This window comes from Lepidochelys kempii, chromosome 7 (genome assembly GCF_965140265.1).
Source record: "Lepidochelys kempii isolate rLepKem1 chromosome 7, rLepKem1.hap2, whole genome shotgun sequence".
Lineage (NCBI taxonomy): Eukaryota > Metazoa > Chordata > Testudines > Cheloniidae > Lepidochelys > Lepidochelys kempii.
The window spans coordinates 64,653,805-64,674,599 of NC_133262.1; the positions used below are offsets into that span (position 1 = coordinate 64,653,805).

The following is a 20,795-nucleotide window of genomic DNA, read 5'->3' on the forward strand; positions in this document are numbered from 1 at the left end:
CAGGTTATAGAAAGCTCTGCTTCGGGTAGGGTCTCACTCTTGGGATAGGGGAGAGAGGAGGAATGTGGGATTAGAAAAGGGTGGTTGATGCTGAGAGTGCCATTCTTATTATGGCATAAAAGCTGTATCAAGTAGGAATGTTGTGCAGAATTTCCTAAAGGTGGTCAGACTGTGGATTCATCTAATCTCTTCTGGAAATTTGTACCACAGCTAGAGCCCTTCAATTGATGGTGCTTTGTCTCCAGCCATCTTGCACCTCATTCCAGGCTTTGTAATCTGCATTTTGTCCAAGAGGAGCACAACAATCCTGAGATTTTGTAGATGGAAATACTAAATATATTGAAAGCCCCAGCACTTGTGCAATTGGTAAGAGGGTGAGTGGGGTGAATACCAACCCAGGGAGCACCCTGCTTGGCAAAGAATTTTTTAATACCTGACATTTGGTTCCACTGGGTCCTTTGCAAAGGCAAAGGATTGGGTCTTCAGAGGTATTTTTATGAATTCCAATGATAAGTCATCTCTATTGCAGAGGGTTTAACAGTGTCCATAGTGGGAAAGATGTTATCATCGGTTAGGAAATCTCCAAAGCCTTTCTTCACATTCATTGTGGAATTTTAACAAGTGATTCCCCATGAGCCCTTTCTAGCACATCACTGACCTGAAAGCAGAAGTCACTAATCCAATCTCCTTCTAGCCCCCACTTAATATGGTTTCTTTCAAATAATTAGGTACATTAATGATGTGATGTATAAATTTCCCTTCATACTCACTAAGAAACAAGAGTAAAATGGTTGCTAAAAATTACTCCATTTTATTTTCCAATTAATTTTTCTTGTTTGCTTTCAGGTCTGGGGCGAGATAGCCCTCTTCAGCTTTTATTCAACATTTGTAGGTCTGTCCCTGCCTCATTCGCAGCAATGCCCGAAGTCAGGAGGAATCCTTTAATAAAATCAGGTGACTGCATGATAAAAGTTTGTTCTGTGGTTTAACTGTTTTCAGCCTTGATTCAGTAAACCACTTAAGCAGGTGCTCTCAGTTCAGTGCTTACTTAAGTGCTTTGCTGAGCTAGGGCCTTGCCTCATACAAGAGCATCCATGTGAGTTGGTGATAGAAACTTACGACTAGAGCTTAATGAATTACTCATGGTAAATAATTTAATTGAGGAATGTAGCCCTTTTTTCTGTTTGTGAATTATGTGCGAACAGACTTGGATTTTAATGGATTTATCTGTTATTGATAATTGTTTGATTAAAACCTTATGTAAATATATAATTCAGCAAATAGGCTGTTGACTTAGAATAGGTCTTTTGCTATTTGTGGTGTCTAACTGGGCAATTAAGGCATGTGGTTTTGTTTTTGCTCTCTGATTGGGTATTACACCATTATTTATTGTTCGTATTACTGTAGCACTTAGGGGGCCCTAGCCGTGGTGAAGGACCCCTTCCTTGTAACCAGATACAGCCCTCTCCCTAAACAAGGAGCTGCTTCTAATATTCAAATTGCTCTAAAAGCCATGTGCATAGTGAAATTGTCTTGAAAACTAGTAATCCACAACAGGGGAAAGAACACCCATTGAGATGAATGGGTCAGTTCACAACTCGCAGACTGATTGTGTCAGGTTGAATTAATCTTCACAGGGTGTTCTGATTCATTTGAGAACAACCCATGGAGACAAATGAACCACTTAATTCCTTTGCAAATCTCTCATGATGTGGAAGGTTGTGCAGAGCTCCTTCCCCTACCCTAGCCCCTGAAATGGAGTAAGGAGCCTCCCTCCCATACTGAGGGCCTGGAGGAGTTAGGAGAAAGGAAAAGCTAGTAGTTGAGTGTCAGTGAGGTGTTCCCAGGAAGCCTCCACGTGCCCCTCCATAGGTGCCCCTTGACTACAACCACCTCCTCAAAAAACAAGGGAAATTCGTAACCCAAAAACTTGGTTACTGCAGAGCTGAAGTTGACCACCAGTTCCTGCTTCCAGAACATCAAATGCACCTATTCTCAGACCTCTTAAAACCAGGATATATAGAGTTAAAGTATATACCAGCATCATCCCGCAACCTTAACTCTCCTCTCTTTGAATGATATCCCAGCCCACCTGTGACAAACACTGTAGCATTCTATCCTTCCAGATGATATGGGATAGTGCAGGGACACAGCATGTGATTACAATAGGAGAACCCGTCACACTGTGTTCTATGGCAAAAATTGCATTTAGGGCATACTTCACCTGGCTATACCTGGCCTGTATTCAACCACTTCACCTACTATGTACAAATCAATCCAGAGCTGCTAGATATTACCACTTTATGGCCTTTGTCCTAAGGATTCTCTCAGGAACATCAGCTGCACTTCCTCTGATCTCCAGTGCACTATCATGATTGCTATCAGACTGCTACAAATCCCCACGTCAAGAACAGACCGTCATGCTCCTTCATGTGCACAACTCTCATAATTCAGCCCAGCCACAAGGGGTCCATGACTTCTGGGTGCACCTGTACCTCTCCTCATCTGGTGATGTGAACTGTGGTGACCAGCTCCTAGTAATCCTTTCACCAGGTCAATACTGCTACCCCTAACACAGTGAAGGGCAATTGGAACTCATGCAGACAAATGAATGAATATGATTCTGTGGCCCACAACCTGTCATATAAAATGGCCCATTTACTCAGCCATTCCTCATGTCTGCTTTATTTTAGGGCTGTCCTGGCTGAAACATACTTACAGTATATCTCCTGTAGATCTTGCCAGCTCCATGGGGCAGAGTTAGGGTTGTGGGGTGGGGCTGGTGTGCATCTTAACTTGCTGTTTTCTGGTTTTCACTGGTTTAAGTACAAGTACATTCAATATTCTGAGAGGTATAAGGCAATTCTGGTCAACCTTAACTCTGTGTTAATGAAGCTTTTGGTCAGTTTATAATTCTGTAACTACAAATGCACTTATTTACACCGTGCTCAGTACTTTGTTTCTCTAATTTAACCTTTTCAAGCTGTGATAATGAGAGGCCCAATAGGAAAAATAATGACAGGATATAATAAATGGAGAGTAATTGTCTTAAAGTCTAATATTACCATTTATTAACAAATGGCTAACATATGCCAGCCAATACCATTGTACAACTCTCATGGGACTTGTATGTGATCATCAGAGAACAGAAATTGGCAGAAAGTAAAAGTTACCTTGGTAAACTCTAACAACAATGGCTTCCGATATACCTACTATTTGGAAATCTGTATCGAACTGTGTGTACTGCCATTTTCTTGTCTCTTATAATTTGTCTCTTTGTCCTAAATAAAGCATTCTCTGAAGATGTATATAGTAGTTCAAGAATTGTTTAGAACTCAGGTCGAACTCTGCCCTTGTACATGATCACATGCATTTAAGGATAGAATAGGGTTCCAACTATTTAGATATATGGACTAATTTTTCTTTGGACCATGACAACTTTATGAAATAGTGTATTAATAAAATACTACTACTATTTCTTTGGATGTATACAGCTCCTTTAAGCTGGGGATCTCATCCTGCTTTACAAATATTAATTAATTAAGACATTTTACAGACAGACTCACAGAAGCTGAGATTTTCAATACTACTTGCGGCGTTTGAATACCCAATTCCCATTACAATCCACATTACAAAAACAGTGCAATCGTTGTTCTTAGCTACTAGGTCAAACATTGAGTGTTCTTGGAGACTTCCATCCTGTCACCCTTAAACATGACTGTGTCAAGGTAAGCTTGGAGTCACAAAATAGGATTAGTGTGGAGAACCTTGCATGAGTGCTGTGGCCATTGCGCTGTCCAAGTCTGTGAAGTCAGCAGGTTACAAAGGCACTAACAAATTCCCATTACCTGGGGGAGAAAATCATCTATCAATTTAAAAGGGTCTGTTTTAAATTGGATGTCCAAAGAATTTGGCCTTTTAATGCCAGCAATGACCAAAGAGATTTGATCAGTCCTGCAATGAGAATACAGGCACCTACAGTACACGTGTTAGAAAAGCAACCAAGTCAAGTTTCTCACATCTATATTCTCCAGTTTATAAATAGCTTCTCTAGTTCTTATGGCAAAAATTATGTGTGCATGACTTAAAATGAAGAATAAACACAGTCTTTTCAAGGTTTTGCGGAGCATATAATGCAACTTATCATCAATTAAACTTGGGAATGACACTAAATGCCATGCTACAGCAGCAAACCAAAAAAGCCTGCCTTGAAGACAACAGCCTAAAGCAAAACCACAAATCCCTTTTCCAGCAAACCTGCTGCGAGGGAGCCAGCATTATATTTTAAAGAGCACTGTTATCGTTGTAGACATTTATAACCACTCCAAACATATTCAGTTGGTGTTTTCAACGTTGGAACAAATGTGGAAATGGAATAAAAATAATTTTAAAAAAGAAAAAGAAGGCTGAAAATTGCTGTCTCTTTAATTAACATTAGTATTTCCTTGGATTTCCTCACCTTCATGTCAAACCTCTTGCTATCTGTCATATGCTTCTTTATAGCAGGGCTATATACTCCCATGGATCCATGCTGGATCTCCCACAGCAGCCAAGCAGAGGGAATAAGGGCAATATACACCCTATGGTGGCCATCACAGCGCTTGAGAGTGAAGCTGTGCTGTGTAAATCTTTGCCTCCTTTTTGTTCTCACCTAGAGAACAATCCTACCCATACTGAATCAATGGCAAAACTCCCCAAACAGCAGTAGACCTTTTAGCCTCAGTAGGCATGCTTAAGTCTGGAAATACACCTTTCCCTGGGTACCCTGTATTTTGGTAAGATGACATGAATGGCAGTCCCCCCTAGAGACTGAAAGGTTTGGAAATCACTTTGTGCCCTTTGCCAGTGGTTTTCAGTCTTCATACATGAATGTCCTTTTTTTCTTTTAAAGGGAGAAGGGAAGGGTTTGCGAAGGATAAGATGCCAACTAAAGATGCACTGCAAAATGTCTCTTGCCTTTCAAATATCTTTTACAACCACCCTTACAAATGGTGGCAATTAACATGCTGTTAGTGTTAGATGTATGCAGCCAGTGCAGGTGCTAATAATTGAAAAAGCATTTAGAGCTTTTACACCCAGGTTGAATATTTCATGATGTGCTGCATGTTTCACTATTTACTCAGTGGGCCTCTGTCACTTCAATCTTCCCTGACTGCTTTGACTGGTGCTATAAAGCTCTACCAAGATAGAGTGACGGCTTGTCACAGGCAAACTCCACTGACTTCTGCAGCTCGCTGGGACTAGCTGTGAAGGTTGTCACGCCGCTCTGGTGGAATTCAGCAAATGTTTTGTGACTAATACACCCAACATTTGTCGGCTACCATTAGCCATTCCCTATGACCCTCTGCAGTCTGTGTGGATGGCATTAAGTTGTAATGAGAATTTGTTGCCAATGTGTGTGTTACACTAATGACACTCTTTAACTTGTGAAAGAAAAGGTCAGCTAATCAGCAATGAAATTTCTACAGATTTACTGCACAGATGAAAGAAGCTTTATAGGGAAAAAATGGCACAGTAACAGAAAGAAAACCTATATTTTCAATGAATCTCTTTCTTGTCATACTCAAAATCATTGCTAATGGAGTCTAAAGTCCCACTCTTCTTGCACTATCCTCCTGAAACTACTATGGCCAGAACTTAACTAATACAGCCAGTGGTAGCCAATGTCTTGTTATCGCCTTTGGACAAGTAGTTGATCATGTAATATATGTTCTGGCTGAGGTTTACTTCTGGGAGCTAGTAAGAATTTCCTCCATCTCCATTTAAAATATTGATAGCATCTTTGTTGCCTAATGTCACAATATTCTACTTTAAGAAGCCTTTCCAAAGGGTTAATTTATCATGACTACTAAGGAACCTGGTGTAAACGTAGATTATCTTCTTTTAGGAATCTGCTGAGTAAACATATTTTCCAATTGGAACACCTTGGGTATGTCAAGAGCTGCTCAAAGTATACTCCTCAAATTCCCACACAGAAGAGTTCTGAAATGGTCACTTGTTCTCATTCTTGCATATAAGCAAATCAAAGAAGAGAGTGTGGGGGCCAGAAAGTGTGTAGTTAGTTTTTAGCATTTCTCATTTAGATTCTATCAAGCTGCATGCCTAGGATTTAAGAATTTGAGGGCGGGGGGGGGGAATTGGGGATGTGGGAAATTACCTGACAAAAGCAACCTATGGAAAATAAACCAGCAGCTAAGAAAAAGACGACGATGAGGTAGTCTTTTCCACCTAAATAAATTATACGTTTTACACCTTAAGGTAAAAGTCACAACTTTTAGAGACTTATTTTTCTCTAAGTCATTAGTGAGAGGAAATATTCTCTTCTGCTCACCTGGTTTAAAGATTTTACCCTTTTCCTTCCAACATCTTTTGCCTTGACCTTAATGTATTCAGGGTTAGATTATAGAAGAAAGAAAAGGAATACTAGTGGCACCTTAGAGACTAACAATTTATTTGAGCATAAGCTTTTGTGAGCTACAGCTCACTTCATCGGATGCATTCAGTGGAAAATACAGTGAGGAGATTTATATACACAGAGAACATGAAACAATGGGTGTTATCATACACACTGTAAGGAGAGTGATCCCTTAAGAGGAGCTATTACCAGCAGGAGAGCAGGCGGGGTGGGGGCGGGAATAATCAAGGTGGGCCATTTCCAGCAGTTAACAGGAACGTCCGAGGAGCAGTGGAGGGTGAGGAGGGGGGAAATTGGCCATTATGGATGTAGAAGCCCTCTACACCAACATTCCACAAAAAGATGGACACAAGCCGTCAGGAACAGTATCCCTGATAATGTCATGGCAAACCTGGTGGCTGAACTTTGTGACTTTGTCCTCACCCATAACTATTTCACATTTGGGGACAATGTATACCTTCAAATCAGCGGCACTGCTATGGGTACCTGCATGGCCCCACAGTATGCCAACATTTTTATGACTGACTTAGAACAACGCTTCCTCAGCTCTTGTCCCCTAATGCCCCTACTCTACTTGCGCTACATTGATGACATCTTCATCATCTGGATCCATGGAAAAGAAGCCCTTGAGGACTTCCACCATGATTTCAACAATTTCCATCCCAACATCAACCTCAGCCTGGACCAGTCCACACAAGAGATCCACTTCCTGGACACTACGGTGCTAATAAATGATGGTAACATAAACACCACCCTATACTGGAAACCTACTGACTGCTATTCCTACCTACATGCCTCCAGCTTTCACCCTGACCACACCACACGATCCATCGTCTACAGCCAAGCTCTACAATACAACCGCATTTGCTCCAGCCCCTCAGACAGAGACAAACACCTACAAGATCTCTATCAAGCATTCTTACAACTACAGTACCCACCTGCTGACATGAAGAAACAAATTGATAGAGCCAGAAGAGTACCCAGATGTCACCTATTACGAGACAGGCCCAACAAAGATAACAACAGAACGCCACTAGCCATCACCTTCAGCCCCCAACTAAATCCTCTCCAACGCATCATCAAGGATCTACAACCTATCTTGAAGGACGACCCATCGCTCTCACAAAGCTTGGGAGACAGGCCAGTCCTTGCCTACAGATAGCCCCCAACCTGAAGCAAATACTCACCAGCAACCACACACCACACAACAGAACCACTAACCCAGGAACCTATCCTTGCAACAAAGCCCGTTGCCAACTGTGTCCACATATCTATTCAGGGGACACCATCATAGGGCCTAATCACATCAGCCTCACTATCAGAGGCTCGTTCACCTGCACATCTACCAATGTGATTCATAGATTCATAGATTCATAGATATTTAGGTCAGAAGGGACCATTATGATCATCTAGTCCGACCTCCTGCACAATGCAGGCCACAGAATTTCACCCACCACTCCTAAAAAAGACCTCACACCTATATCTGTGCTATTGAAGTCCTCAAATTGTAGTTTGAAGACCTCAAGGAGCAGAGAATCCTCCAGCAAGTGACCCGTGCCCCATGCTACAGAGGAAGGCGAAAAACCTCCAGGGCCTTCCAATCTGCCCTGGAGGAAAATTCCTTCCCGACCCCAAATATGGCGATCAGCTAAACCCTGAGCATATGGGCAAGATTCATCAGCCAGATACTACAGAAAATTCTTTCCCGGGTAACTTGGATCTTACCCCATCTAAAAACCCATCACAGGCCATTGGGCCTATTTACCATGAATATTTAATTACCAAAACCATGTTATCCCATCATACCATCTCCTCCATAAACTTATCGAGTTTAATCTTAAAGCAAGATAGATCTTTTGCCCCCACTACTTCCCTCGGAAGGCTATTCCAAAACTTCACTCCTCTGATGGTTAGAAACCTTCGTCTAATTTCTAATCTAAATTTCCTAGTGGCCAGTTTATATCCATTTGTTCTTGTGTCCACATTGGTATTGAGTTTAAATAATTCCTCTCCCTCTCTGGTATTTATCCCTCTGATATATTTATAGAGAGCAATCATATCTCCCCTCAACCTTCTTTTAGTTAGGCTAAACAAGCCAAGCTCCCTGAGTCTCCTTTCATAAGACAAGTTTTCCATTCCTCGGATCATCCTAGTAGCCCTTCTCTGTACCTGTTCCAGTTTGAATTCATCCTTCTTAAACATGGGAGACCAGAACTGCACACAGTATTCCAGGTGAGGTCTCACCAGTGCCTTATATAACGGTACTAAAACCTCCTTATCCCTACTGGAAATACCTCTCCTGATGCATCCCAAGACGACATTAGCTTTTTTCACAGCCATATCACATTGGCAGCTCATAGTCAACCTATGATCAACCAATACTCCAAGGTCCTTTTCCTCCTCCGTTACTTCTAGTTGATGCGTCCCTAGCTTATAACTAAAATTCTTGTTATTAATCCCTAAATGCATGACCTTACACTTCTCACTATTAAATTTCATCCTATTCCTATTACTCCAGTTTACAAGGTCATCCAGATCCTCCTGTAGGGTATCCCTGTCCTTCTCTAAATTAGCAATACCTCCCAGCTTTGTATCATCTGCAAACTTTATTAGCACACTCCCACTTTTTGTGCCCAGGTCAGTAATAAAAAGATTAAATAAGATTGGTCCCAAAACTGATCCTTGAGGAACTCCACTGGTAACCTCCCTCCAACTTGACAGTTCACCTTTCAGTAGGACCCGTTGTAGTCTCCCCTTTAACCAATTCCCTATCCACCTTTCAATTTTCCTATTGATGCCCATCTTATCCAATTTAACTAATAATTCCCCATGTGGCACAGTATCAAACGCCTTACTAAAATCTAAATAAATTAGATCCACTGCGTTTCCTTTATCTAAAAAATCTGTTACTCTCTCAAAGAAGGAAATCAGGTTGGTTTGGCACGATCTACCTTTTGTAAAACCATGTTGTATTTTGTCCCATTTACCATTGACTTCAATGTCCTTAACTACCTTCTCCTTCAAAATTTTTTCCAAGACCTTGCATACTACAGATGTCAAACTAACAGGCCTATAATTACTTGGATCACTTTTTTTCCCTTTCTTAAAAATAGGAACTATGTTAGCAATTCTCCAATCATATGGTACAACCCCTGAATTTACAGATTCATTAAAAATTCTTGCTAATGGGCTTGCAATTTCTTGTGCCAATTCTTTTAATATTCTTGGATGAAGATTATCTGGGCCCCCCGATTTAGCCCCATTAAGCTGTTTGAGTTTCGCTTCTACCTCAGATATGGTGATGTCTACCTCCATATCCTCATTCCCATTTATCATGCTACCATTATCCCTAAGATCCTCTTTAGTCTTATTAAAGACTGAGGCAAAGTATTTGTTTAGATATTGGGCCATGCCTAGATTATCCTTGACCTCCACTCCATCCTCAGTTTTTAGCGGTCCCACTTCTTCTTTCTTTGTTTTTTTCCTATTTATATGACTATAGAACCTTTTACTATTGGTTTTAATTCCCTTTGCAAGGTCCAACTCTACTTGACTTTTAGCCTGTCTCACTTTATCCCTACATATTCTGACCTCAATAAGGTAGCTTTCCTTACTGATCCCTCCCTTCTTCCACTCCCTATATGCTTTCTGCTTTTTCTTAATTACCTCTCTAAGATGCTTGCTCATCCAGCTTGGTCTACAACTCCTGCCTATGAATTTTTTCCCCTTTCTTGGGATGCAGGCTTCCGATAGCTTCTGCAGCTTTAATTTAAAATAATCCCAGGCCCCCTCTACCTTTAAACCCATAAATTCTTCAGTCCAATCCACTTCCCTAACTAATTTCCTTAATTTTTGAAAGTCAGCCCTTTTGAAATCAAAAACCCTAGTTGCAGATTTATTTTTGTTAATCCTTCCATTCAGTTTGAACTGAATTAGCTCATGATCACTTGAGCCAAGATTATCCCCTACAACCATTTCCTCTATGAGATCCTCATTACTCGCCAAGACCAGATCTAAAATGGCATCCCCTCTAGTCGGTTCAGCAACTACTTGTTGAAGGAATCCATCAGCTATCGCATCTAGGAAAATCTGAGCCCTATTATTATTACTAGCACTCATCCTCCAGTCTATATCTGGGAAGTTAAAGTCTCCCATGATCACACAGTTTCCATTAGTATTTACTTTATTAAAAACATTAAAAAGGGCTCTATCCATATCCAAATTAGATCCCGGTGGTCTATAACACACCCCAAGCACTATCCTAGGGGAGGCTCCAATAGTTTTCTTCCCCAATTTAATTATTGCCCAGACAGACTCAGTCATATCCATTTCATCGCTTCTTATTTCTTTACATTCTATCTCATCATTGATATACAGTGCTACTCCACCACCTTTACCTTTATTTCGGTCTTTCCTAAACAGCACATACCCTTCAATACCTGTAGCCCAGTCATGACTACTATTCCACCAGGTCTCTGTTATACCTATAATATCTGGTTTCACTTCCTGCACCAGTAACTCTAGTTCCTCCATTTTGTTACCTAGGCTCCTTGCATTAGTGTACAAACAACTTAATTTTTGCTGTTTGGCCTCACTCACATTCTGTACCCTATTAGGCACGGTTATTTTACTACCATGGTGATATATGCCATCATGTGCCAACAATGCCCCTCCGCCATGTATATTGGTCAAACTGGACAGTCTCTACGTAAAAGAATAAATGGACAGGAATCAGATGTCAAGAATTATAACATTCATAAATCAGTCGGAGAACACTTCAATCTCTCTGGTCACTCGATTTCAGACCTAAAGGTCGCAATATTACAACAAAAAGACTTCAAAAACAGACTCCAATGAGAGACTGCTGAATTGGAATTAATTTGCAAACTGGATACAATTAACTTAGGCTTGAATAGAGACTGGGAGTGGATGTGTCATTACACAAAGTAAAACTATTTCCCCATGTTTATTTCCCCCACCCCCCACTGCTCCTCGGACGTTCCTGTTAACTGCTGGAAATGGCCCACCTTGATTATCACTACAAAAGGTTTTCTCCCCCCTGCTCTCCTGCTGGTAATAGCTCATCTTAAGTGATCACTCTCCTTACAGTGTGTATGATAACACCCATTTTTTCATGTTCTGTGTGTATATAAATCTCCTCACTGTATTTTCCACTGAATGCATCCGATGAAGTGAGCTGTAGCTCACGAAAGCTTATGCTCAAATAAATTGGTTAGTCTCTAAGGTGCCACTAGTACTCCTTTTCTTTTTGCGAATACAGACTAACACGGCTGCTACTCTGAAACCTGTCATTATAGAAGAAGTTGCTTGTTTTCTCTGCGGGCAGACTCTCCTAATTCTTCCTGAAAGCCCTTCTCTAAACTCAGATAAATTTGTGCAAGGTTTCAGAAAACTCTGGGTAAAATCTGACACTTTATTATTCCCATGGTTTGTAAACATCACGAATGCAGGTTCCCCAATTGTAGCAAAAGTTGGAGGTCTAGAATAGACTGTTCCCAACCATTTAAACCACTGTCATTTAACTTTGCTAAGAGCAGGTCTAGACAACATGGAGGTTTTAATGTCAATGGCCAGCCTAAAACCTACACTACTACTGTTGCTACCTCTTAATATAATGGATTCCTAAATGGTTGCATGGAGTTGATGCTATTAAACAACTGCTGAGTAGCACCTCAGAGATGGCTTGCATATTAGTGCAGTGTCAAGTGATTCTTGTACATACACTAGAGTAGTTGCAAAGTTTACAAAGTGCTTTGGGATTCTTAAAGATGAAAGGTACTATACAAATGTAAGCCATTACTCTGGTTAACACAGTAAGCTTTCACCTCTGCAGACCTGGTATTCATATCTGACTTAAGTCACGAGGTAAAGACGAGTAACCTCATTTTCCTAGTTCTTAATTGACAGGTTTCTCCATAAAACCCCACTACCGCTTTATTTGGTACAGACATGAATAACTAAGCATCTCAGCTGGAATGGCAGGGATAATGCGGGTCAACCCTGACTAGCCCTGGTAGAACAGTGTGTGCGCGCGTGAGAGGTTACGTCTACACAGCGAGCGGTGGGTGCAATGCCCCTGCTCGCGCACACATACTCGTTCTGGCTCTCATCGAGTGAGCGCACATATACGTAGCACTGGAGGCTCAGCTTCGCCCTCTGGAGACCATACTCACCCAGCTAAGCCGTGTTGCCGCCGCCACGACCCGTGTTACTGTGGCTACACTGCTATGTGTCTGTGCACCAGCCCGATGAGAGCTGGCACACATACAGGTATGTGCATGTAAGCAGGGGAATCACATCCCTGGCTTGCTGTGTCCCCATAGCCGGGTGGGCCGGGGGGCAGAGGGCGGGGAGCGGCGATGGGGATGTTGTACAGCCGCTGCCCATACTATGCCTAGATTAACATATGTTTTATCATTAAAAGAGACTGTAGATGTTTTCCTATTTATTTGTATTAGATAAACAAGCCCACTGGGTTTCTGGAAGTCCAGCAGAAAAGTTGACTTTTTCCATGTCACTTTGCTGGACCTTGACAGTCTCTGAACAAGTTTGCTGTTTGGCTGGGTATTTTTCTGGATCTTGGATCAAGAAAAATCCTCAAGGCTTATGAAATTCTCCTTGGCAACCAACTGAAAACTCAGCTTCCTATTGCCTCTGATTCTTATGTGATCAGGGACATTAAGGATAATGACCCTTTGCTGAGTATGCTACTTGTCTAGAGGCCTATGTCAGTTCAGAGTGGACAGGGACAAACTATTTGTTTGCTTTTCAGGCCCCTTGGGCCCTGTCACATGCCATTTGTTCTTACATTAATAGCTTGACTCAGCTGGGTTGACATTTTTTGCTACTCAGTGCATTCCACTCATGCAGCAGCAGTTACCAAATCATTAAGTGAGGACTTGGACCCTGTCAACAGTTTAAGTGGCTTGTTGGTTTGGGTCCAGGACTTTTCAAAATGTTTACTGATCACCCTTGAATCCAGGGGGGCTACTTTTTGACCAGCTTGGCTACCACATACACTGGGTTAGTCACATTTAACATGTCATTCATCAGTGACATGCAACAAAAAAAAGAGACCCTGAGATGATGAGCAAGTGAATTTATGTCTCTTAATGATCTGGGGGAACCAAATGTTTCCACATTTCCTTTCTGCAAATGTCTCATGAAAAGGAAAACCTGATATGCCTTATGTGACTGTTATTCTGCTATGTATTGTTTCCTTCCTTTCCTTTTCCTCCCCCTCATTCTTCCTTTTCATTTTGTGAGGCAGCCTCACAGGAGGTTTTACCATGTCTAGGGTAAGTCTCTATAAGAAGCCTGCTCTCTTCCCTTTTAGAGTTTGTTCTTGTGGTGTTTTTGTTTTGTTTTAAACTGGTGTAGCTCCACTGAGATCAAGAGGGCTATGCCAATTTACAGCAGCTTAGAATCTGGCTCAATATGTATTTTTCATTGTATTCTCTAAATGTTTACCTAGTATATATGCCCAGTGTTATAATACAGCTATTCTGTCCCTGATTCACCACCACATACCTCCAGTTTTATATCAGTGTGACTCCACTGACTTTCACTGGATGTGCACGAGCATAATACTGGCCTAATATTCAGTTTCTTGAATCTCGGTATATAAATCATTTCTAGCGTCTACAGGTCATTTGCAAATTTCACAACTATTTACTTCAGCTAGTAATTTAATTTGCCTCTTGCACTGTAAAAATAGAGTTTTAGAGTCTTTGTGTTCTGCATCATATTAGGTAATATGGATTTGTATAGTGCTGGGTGAATCTCAAAAATATTTGAGCTTAGGTTCACTTCAAATTAAGAATTAGTTGACCTGTCCAAAGTTCTCTGCTCATGCACCTGCTGGCCATGCTCACAACACATCCCTCCTTATCCTTTGCGTTCCAGTGGAAAGAGTTGTCATGGGTGTTTTGCCCACAGCACACAGGGAAGCACAGCGACCTCTTCCTTGCATGAGCTTCCACTGGTTTGCCCTCTGTACAGTAGAAATGCAGTATTGCTGTAGAATTCTATGTTACCTGTAAGGCTGAGCAGGAAGTGACTCTATAGAGCTATGATTAAATTCTCTGATGGAATTTTGTGCATGCTCTTCCCACTCCATATGCTCACTCCTTCCAACCATTCATCCCCAGTACAGCAGGACTGAATCTTACGGTCTAGTCTGTTAACTGAAAAAGACCTGGCTTATGCAATGTAACTGGGTGATCTAAGTGCCTCCACCCTCCCGCTTGTGGACTTAAGGACATGACTTTCCTGCTGTGGGTCCCTGACAGTTGGATGTAACCACTCATAGGACCACAGCCACAGTCTGGTCAAGGTACACTGGAGTCCTACACTGTCCAGGGTGTTAAGGGTCCAAAACCAAAAGGAAAGAGAGAATTAAAAATCTGGGTTGGCTGGGGATTCAGCGGTCGGAGCATGCTCTTCTGCTCCAGGGTTGTCTACATGTGGCTAGTCCCTTCTTGTCCATCTTCCTGGGCCTACTTGTCCTATTCACAAAATGGCTCATCTAGGTAGCAAGCCATCTTAAGCTCTTGGCTGGAACCAGGCTTCCCTCACTGAGGAAGTAGCACAACTCTGCTCTCCCTCCTGGTCAGTCCTGGGCTGGGTCTCCTCCCTTTAACTCACTTCTCCATGAGTGACACTGGCTGCAGGGTTAGCCAGGCAGGGGCCCACAGGCTCTCTTCAACCCCCTTTTTGCTAGTGTGGGTCCTATCTGCCCTGTCACAGTACTTTTCATTCAAACGTAGGAGAAAAATATTTTAAAAGTATCAGCTTTGGACATCTCAGTGCTTTTACCTAGGAGGAAACACTGTATACTTCTAACTGATATTAACCAAGGGCTTCTGTGGGGGGTGGTCAAGAAATTTCAATTTCAGTCACTAAAGTAGTAAAAAAAATAGGCAATGGAGCCTAACTTGCTGTGCATAGAGGAGGATCTGACCACTGCACAGCTTGCACGGAAAATAGATATTTATTCCATTTTCTCGGGTTTAAGAGCTCTGAGCTACAATTCAGTCTGCCACTATGTTCCTGACATATAAGGCAGAGAGGATATGGGGTATGGGAAAGGGGTGAGGGTGGGGGCATAGGGTGGGTAAGTAAATTCAGCAGCAAGACAGAGGAGAAAGAAAACAAAGTCTGGATTCAGAGGCTTGGTAAGTTCTCCACTCATTGCTCGACCCACGTTTAGCAATTCTGATGTGCTACTGAGCAGACAGCTCGAGCTTGGGATGACTACTCTCCCTCAGTCCCTCTTCAGCAGGCAATGAAAGCAGGCTCCACTTTGAAAATTTCCCCCCATCATGCAAACTGACACAGGCATGCTTTTCAAAAACCCACAGCCAATCTGTTGATCATTACTTATTTACAAAGGCCTTCGGGCAGAAAGTCCTGTAAAAACCATACTTGATACGGTATACACTAGCTTTTTCTGCTTGTGGAAAAAAAGTACCCCTAAGGCTACCTCAAACCATCACTTTCTATTGCACATAAAATGCACGGTGTAACACTAAAGTATTTAATATATATGGTATAATATATCTACAGGAAAGGCATTTGTGTAGAAGTATGTTACCCTGTATTTGGTAATTTGATGTTTTGCTGAAGGCTATGACTTGAAAAAGCCTGCACCTAGTACAGAGGACCTGTCATCTCAGTACCCAAGAGCCAGTAGAATAAAGAAGTACCCTTAAGCAGCAAAACTTTGACACAGCTTTGAAGCATATGAAAACAGTATAGCTCCCCAGAATTATTATTACTCAAGATCAAAGAAATGAGGCATACTTTACATAGCAAACAGGGACAGTGCACTCAGCTACAAATGTTTCAGCTCTCTTTTTTAAAAAAAAAAATGTTTTACTTCCCCGAATTTAGGGGTTGAAGGGGGAAGCTCCCACATTTTTCAAACTTTAAACAGATAAAACTATTAGTGCCTGATAAGAAGATTACCCAAAGGTGAGTAAATTGAAAATGATGCTAGCATGACAACTGGCGTCATAAAAATGAGAAGCTTGGCAGTATGCTCATTTTATTCTTCCTCAGAAACTGTAAACAAGCATGTAAATCAGTGTCACACAGGCAAGGCTGAGCTACCAGGAAGGCAGAGAACTTTTAACGATACATTTAACAGAAATAGATGGTCAATGGGGGGAAAAAAAAGACACAGCTGGGTGCATTTTCTTCAGTGAATCAATCTCACTTTTGGTCCTGCAGTCTAAACACAAATGAAGACGACTTAAAGAAGTTATGCCCTTGAATATGCCCTAGATTGCAGGAACGATAAACAGAAAAAGATGCTTATTGAATTGGCTAAGGAAATTCCCACTGCACTGATTGAAGTAGAGAGGGGGAAATCATCTGGCTATATCCATAACCGTTAGAGGAACATGGCTGCTGCCAGGAAGCAGAGAAAGGTGCTAAGTGATGTATGTATGTTACATATATACACAAAAGCATGCATGCATGCCTGTCTCTCTACATGTATACAGCCACATACACAAGAGATGGGTCTGAGCTGTGATGTTCAGATCTGGATCCAAACATGAGCAGGAGTTCCAGCCTGGCCCCTTTCTTATTATATATACACAAAAACAGAATAGAACAAGCTGCTTGTAGAGAACTCAGATGTAATACAACTGCATTTAGCATGCCTGATCCTGCGCCCACTGACTACAACAGGAGAAGGGTAAGGCAGAGAAAGAAGTAGAATGAAAGTGCTATATTGCTTCAATGTAGTACAATGTCCCAATTGCAATTCCAATTACAGAAAACCTCTGCTTAAAGGGAAATTGTCCTATGGAAAGAAATGACTCAAATATCTAAGGGTTTCCTTATTGTAAAATACTATATATCCAACAACAGTGGGAAAATTTCATTAACAATCAGAAGCTATTTTTATCATCCACTTTCAGAGTAGGTACTATTCTTAAAAAAAATCCTTGTATTTCATAATTGATATTGCTTTTAGCCTGAGTAAAATTGCATTAGTTTTGAACTTTGCTTTGGTAAGTACATAGATTATTAGACTTTTTTTAATCAGTCAAAATCAATTAACAGAAATTTGATTTCAATCGACAGGATAAAAGGAAGGTAATATTCAGGTTCATTTTTGATTGTGATGATACATCTCACATATGGCCTTAAGTACAGAAAACAGTACTCAGAGGGATTCCAACAAAAAGAGAATTGCCTGAGGCAAACTAACCACATGAGTTCCTCTGATTGGTTAGTGCTATCATTAGTGCCACTGCTGTTTAAGAACTACACATGGACAGGACAGGGTGACAGCTAAGACTTTAAAGCCTATGTATTTTTCAAACAGCTTTTCAAACTGTTTTTCATGACAGAATTTTTTTCAGCTCTATCATTAACTGCTGACAAGCTGACAGAATAAATACTTCAGCCTTTCAGAAACCATCTAACAATCTTTTTCTTCAACCCCCCTCCCCCTTTTTTGAGGAGGGGGAGGTGTAGAGGAACGAAAGAAGATAAAGATATGAGTTTCTTACAGTCTTACCTCATCAGTTTGGGCGAGGAGTTGGGTGAATTTCTCATGCCTCCATTTCGCTGCTTTTTTTTGGGTGACAGTGTCGACGGATGTTCATCTTCAACTAGAAATAGAGGCAACTCATGAGATTAAGGACCACTCTGAGCGCTATATGAAATACAAATGACATAGCAAAGAACACACACTCAATGTCCATTCACGCACTGATACTTCATTACTAACTTTTTAGGCCCAACAGTAAAAAAAAAAAAAATCAAATGGGTTAGTCAAAGAGATTGGTTTGGAGGAGGAGGAGGAGCTGGAGAAGGGAAGAAAACCAGGGTTTTGAACACAGAAGTTCAAATTGGTTTCATACTGGTTCGGGGAACAGCATTTATGTTATTCTCTGAGTTATTTTCAATTAATCTGTGCTACTGAAGAGTAGAGTTAGTGTTCTGCTAAATACACAGAAAGATAAAGTGCTATTTGAAATACCAACATAATAGCTGCCAGCCTGCTTTTGCTAATGAACCAGATACAAATTGGTTCTTGCTTCTCACATGCCAGACAACAGAATCTTCATGAAGAGAGGTAAAATATTCAATGCCTTGATGTTTAATGTTTCAGTTAGTCAGGATTGTGAACATTGCCTGCAATTGTGCACAGATCTCCAGCACAACTCAGACCTCATCACTCCACCTTTCTCACAAAGGGGAGCTGTTATAACAGGAATGAGCAGAGTATGGTTGAATGGAAGTGGGGGGATAGTACCTGTATAACAGAGGATGTGTTACAGCACAGGATCTTTTAATGAGGATAGAGTTCATTTTAAATGAAAGATCATTTTCCAAATGTAAAATAACTTAAGATTACTATAAAGTGTACATCACTGGATTACCTATAACATAATACTATTTGCTTTAAAGAAGCACAGTTTTCTAATAAGTTATGTTTTAATATTAACCTTCATCATTACTGTTTAAAGGACAACTAGTGTACTTGATAATTAGCACACAAGTATTATGTTTGCTATCAAAGGGAATCATCTGTGAATGGTGGTTTCTCAAGTTCAGATTAATGCTGTAATATTAAGAATGAAAAATAGTCTCATTTCCATCCTATAGTTAATTGAAAAACACGCTAGAAGACAATGTAACTGAGGCCTACGTAGCTGTTACCTTAAAGATAAAAAGAAAGAGATTAGTAGTAGCAGCTACATTAAAGGAGCTTAATACACATTAGCAGTGCACAAGCATCAGCTGGAAAAAAAATCTATTTGCAATGAACTATATAGGAAGAAAAAGCAGACCTGGACATATGTCACCTGCTCTAGATTTATCTGAGAATGAATTAAGCAATATCCTCCTGCTACAATCCTCTTCTGATACTATTTTCTTACAGTCCACATTCTAGCTTGTCATGTCTGTCTGTTTTCCAGAGTATGTTATGGAACTTCATTTTGCCTTCATCAAGATTACAGAACTGGACACTGGAAAGGCAACATTGCTGTTTTCTTAAAGGACCTGGCTTTGCCTAACAAATCCTGGATTTTTTTTTTAAAGCCTCAAAACAGTGATGTAAAAGGAGATGTAATTAGAACTGAGCAATGATCAACTTACAACAAATAATTTATTGGACTAATGCAGTCTTCTTTTCTGCTTAGAGACCATCCATAAAGAATATGAAATTTCCTCAATATTTAACTATTTCATTTTTTGTTTTAGAAATCCATAGCATAATCGTGAAATTTGTTATATATTTGACATGCACATTTCTGGCTGTGCTGCCTACTTGTGATTCGTTAGCTAAATCACATAGCGCCATTACTGTTCTTTGATTGGCTGAGAGTATAAATATTTCCTCAACGAATACTCAAATGTGCACATTTAAAACCCACTTTCTGGGAGAGTTGGTTTCAATAAACCTTAATCACTTCAATATTTGGCTGTTTGTAAACTGTCCGAAATTTTTTTTAGCGGTATCTGCCCAGCTCTACTTATAATAAAGTGTGGTTCTTTATTCGTTCCATAACAATCTCTGGCAAGTCATTCTCTGGAAAATGGTGTAATCTTGTTTTAAACTTGTCTGTCAAAAACAGTTATTCACAAGCTATTCTACACAGGCAATAATTTGCTTTTAATGCATACACAGGACTCTCTTGTTCTTTATTGGATATAAATAGTCAGTCCAAATCATATGGACACACCACTTAAGAGATTAAAGGAAATAACCATGCACAATGTTGCTTGCAGAAATCACCTACAAATGATATGTTTTTCTTTGCCAGTAAATAAAAGCTCAAAGTTCATCTAAATTAATCTGCCCCCATGGGGCTAGAAAACGTTTATAAGAAATTCAGTAACATAGTACAAGTGGAATGCATTTTTGTACCTCTTTCACTAGTAATAAGGAAGCTCTGTACCCAGTAGGAGCATTTGTAAAGTCTTATTTTGATACAGACCAGCTGTAATGATATCATATACAGAAATATTTCTATTAGTGCAAAATGCTATAAAAAAATTTTTCCAACCCTTCAGTTGGTTAAAATGAGTTATGCTTGCTGATTCAAATGTAAAAGGTAAGTCCAATGAAGATCTTTCATCTTACATGGTCTAGCATCTGCTTTTTCCAATCTTACCAGACGTTACTATCATACTGGCCAATTGTGAAACTAGGCCTTATTAGTACCACTTTCCAGAATGATGGTCTCCACAGCTGGATTTCCTGACAAAGCGTACAGTGTCTTTTAGTGTTACAATAAACAAGCTCTTTTCTTCATTAAGTGCCCATCATCTTTATGCCGTATTACTGTCTGTGTTTACCTGCAATGTTCTAGGGTAACATGGCTCATAA

General features: G+C 40.5%; 1 protein-coding gene across 26 annotated transcripts in view; it reads right to left on the bottom strand.

The window, feature by feature from the left end:
- Positions 1-20,795, bottom strand: part of KCNMA1 (potassium calcium-activated channel subfamily M alpha 1) — an 855,266-nt gene that overhangs the window by 82,440 nt on the left and 752,031 nt on the right. For all 26 annotated transcript variants that reach the window (XM_073353218.1, XM_073353215.1, XM_073353216.1 and 23 more), the window contains one exon: positions 17,973-18,066. In XM_073353218.1, coding sequence (XP_073209319.1) covers positions 17,973-18,066 — 94 coding nt within the window. The remainder of the gene's footprint in view (positions 1-17,972; positions 18,067-20,795) is intronic.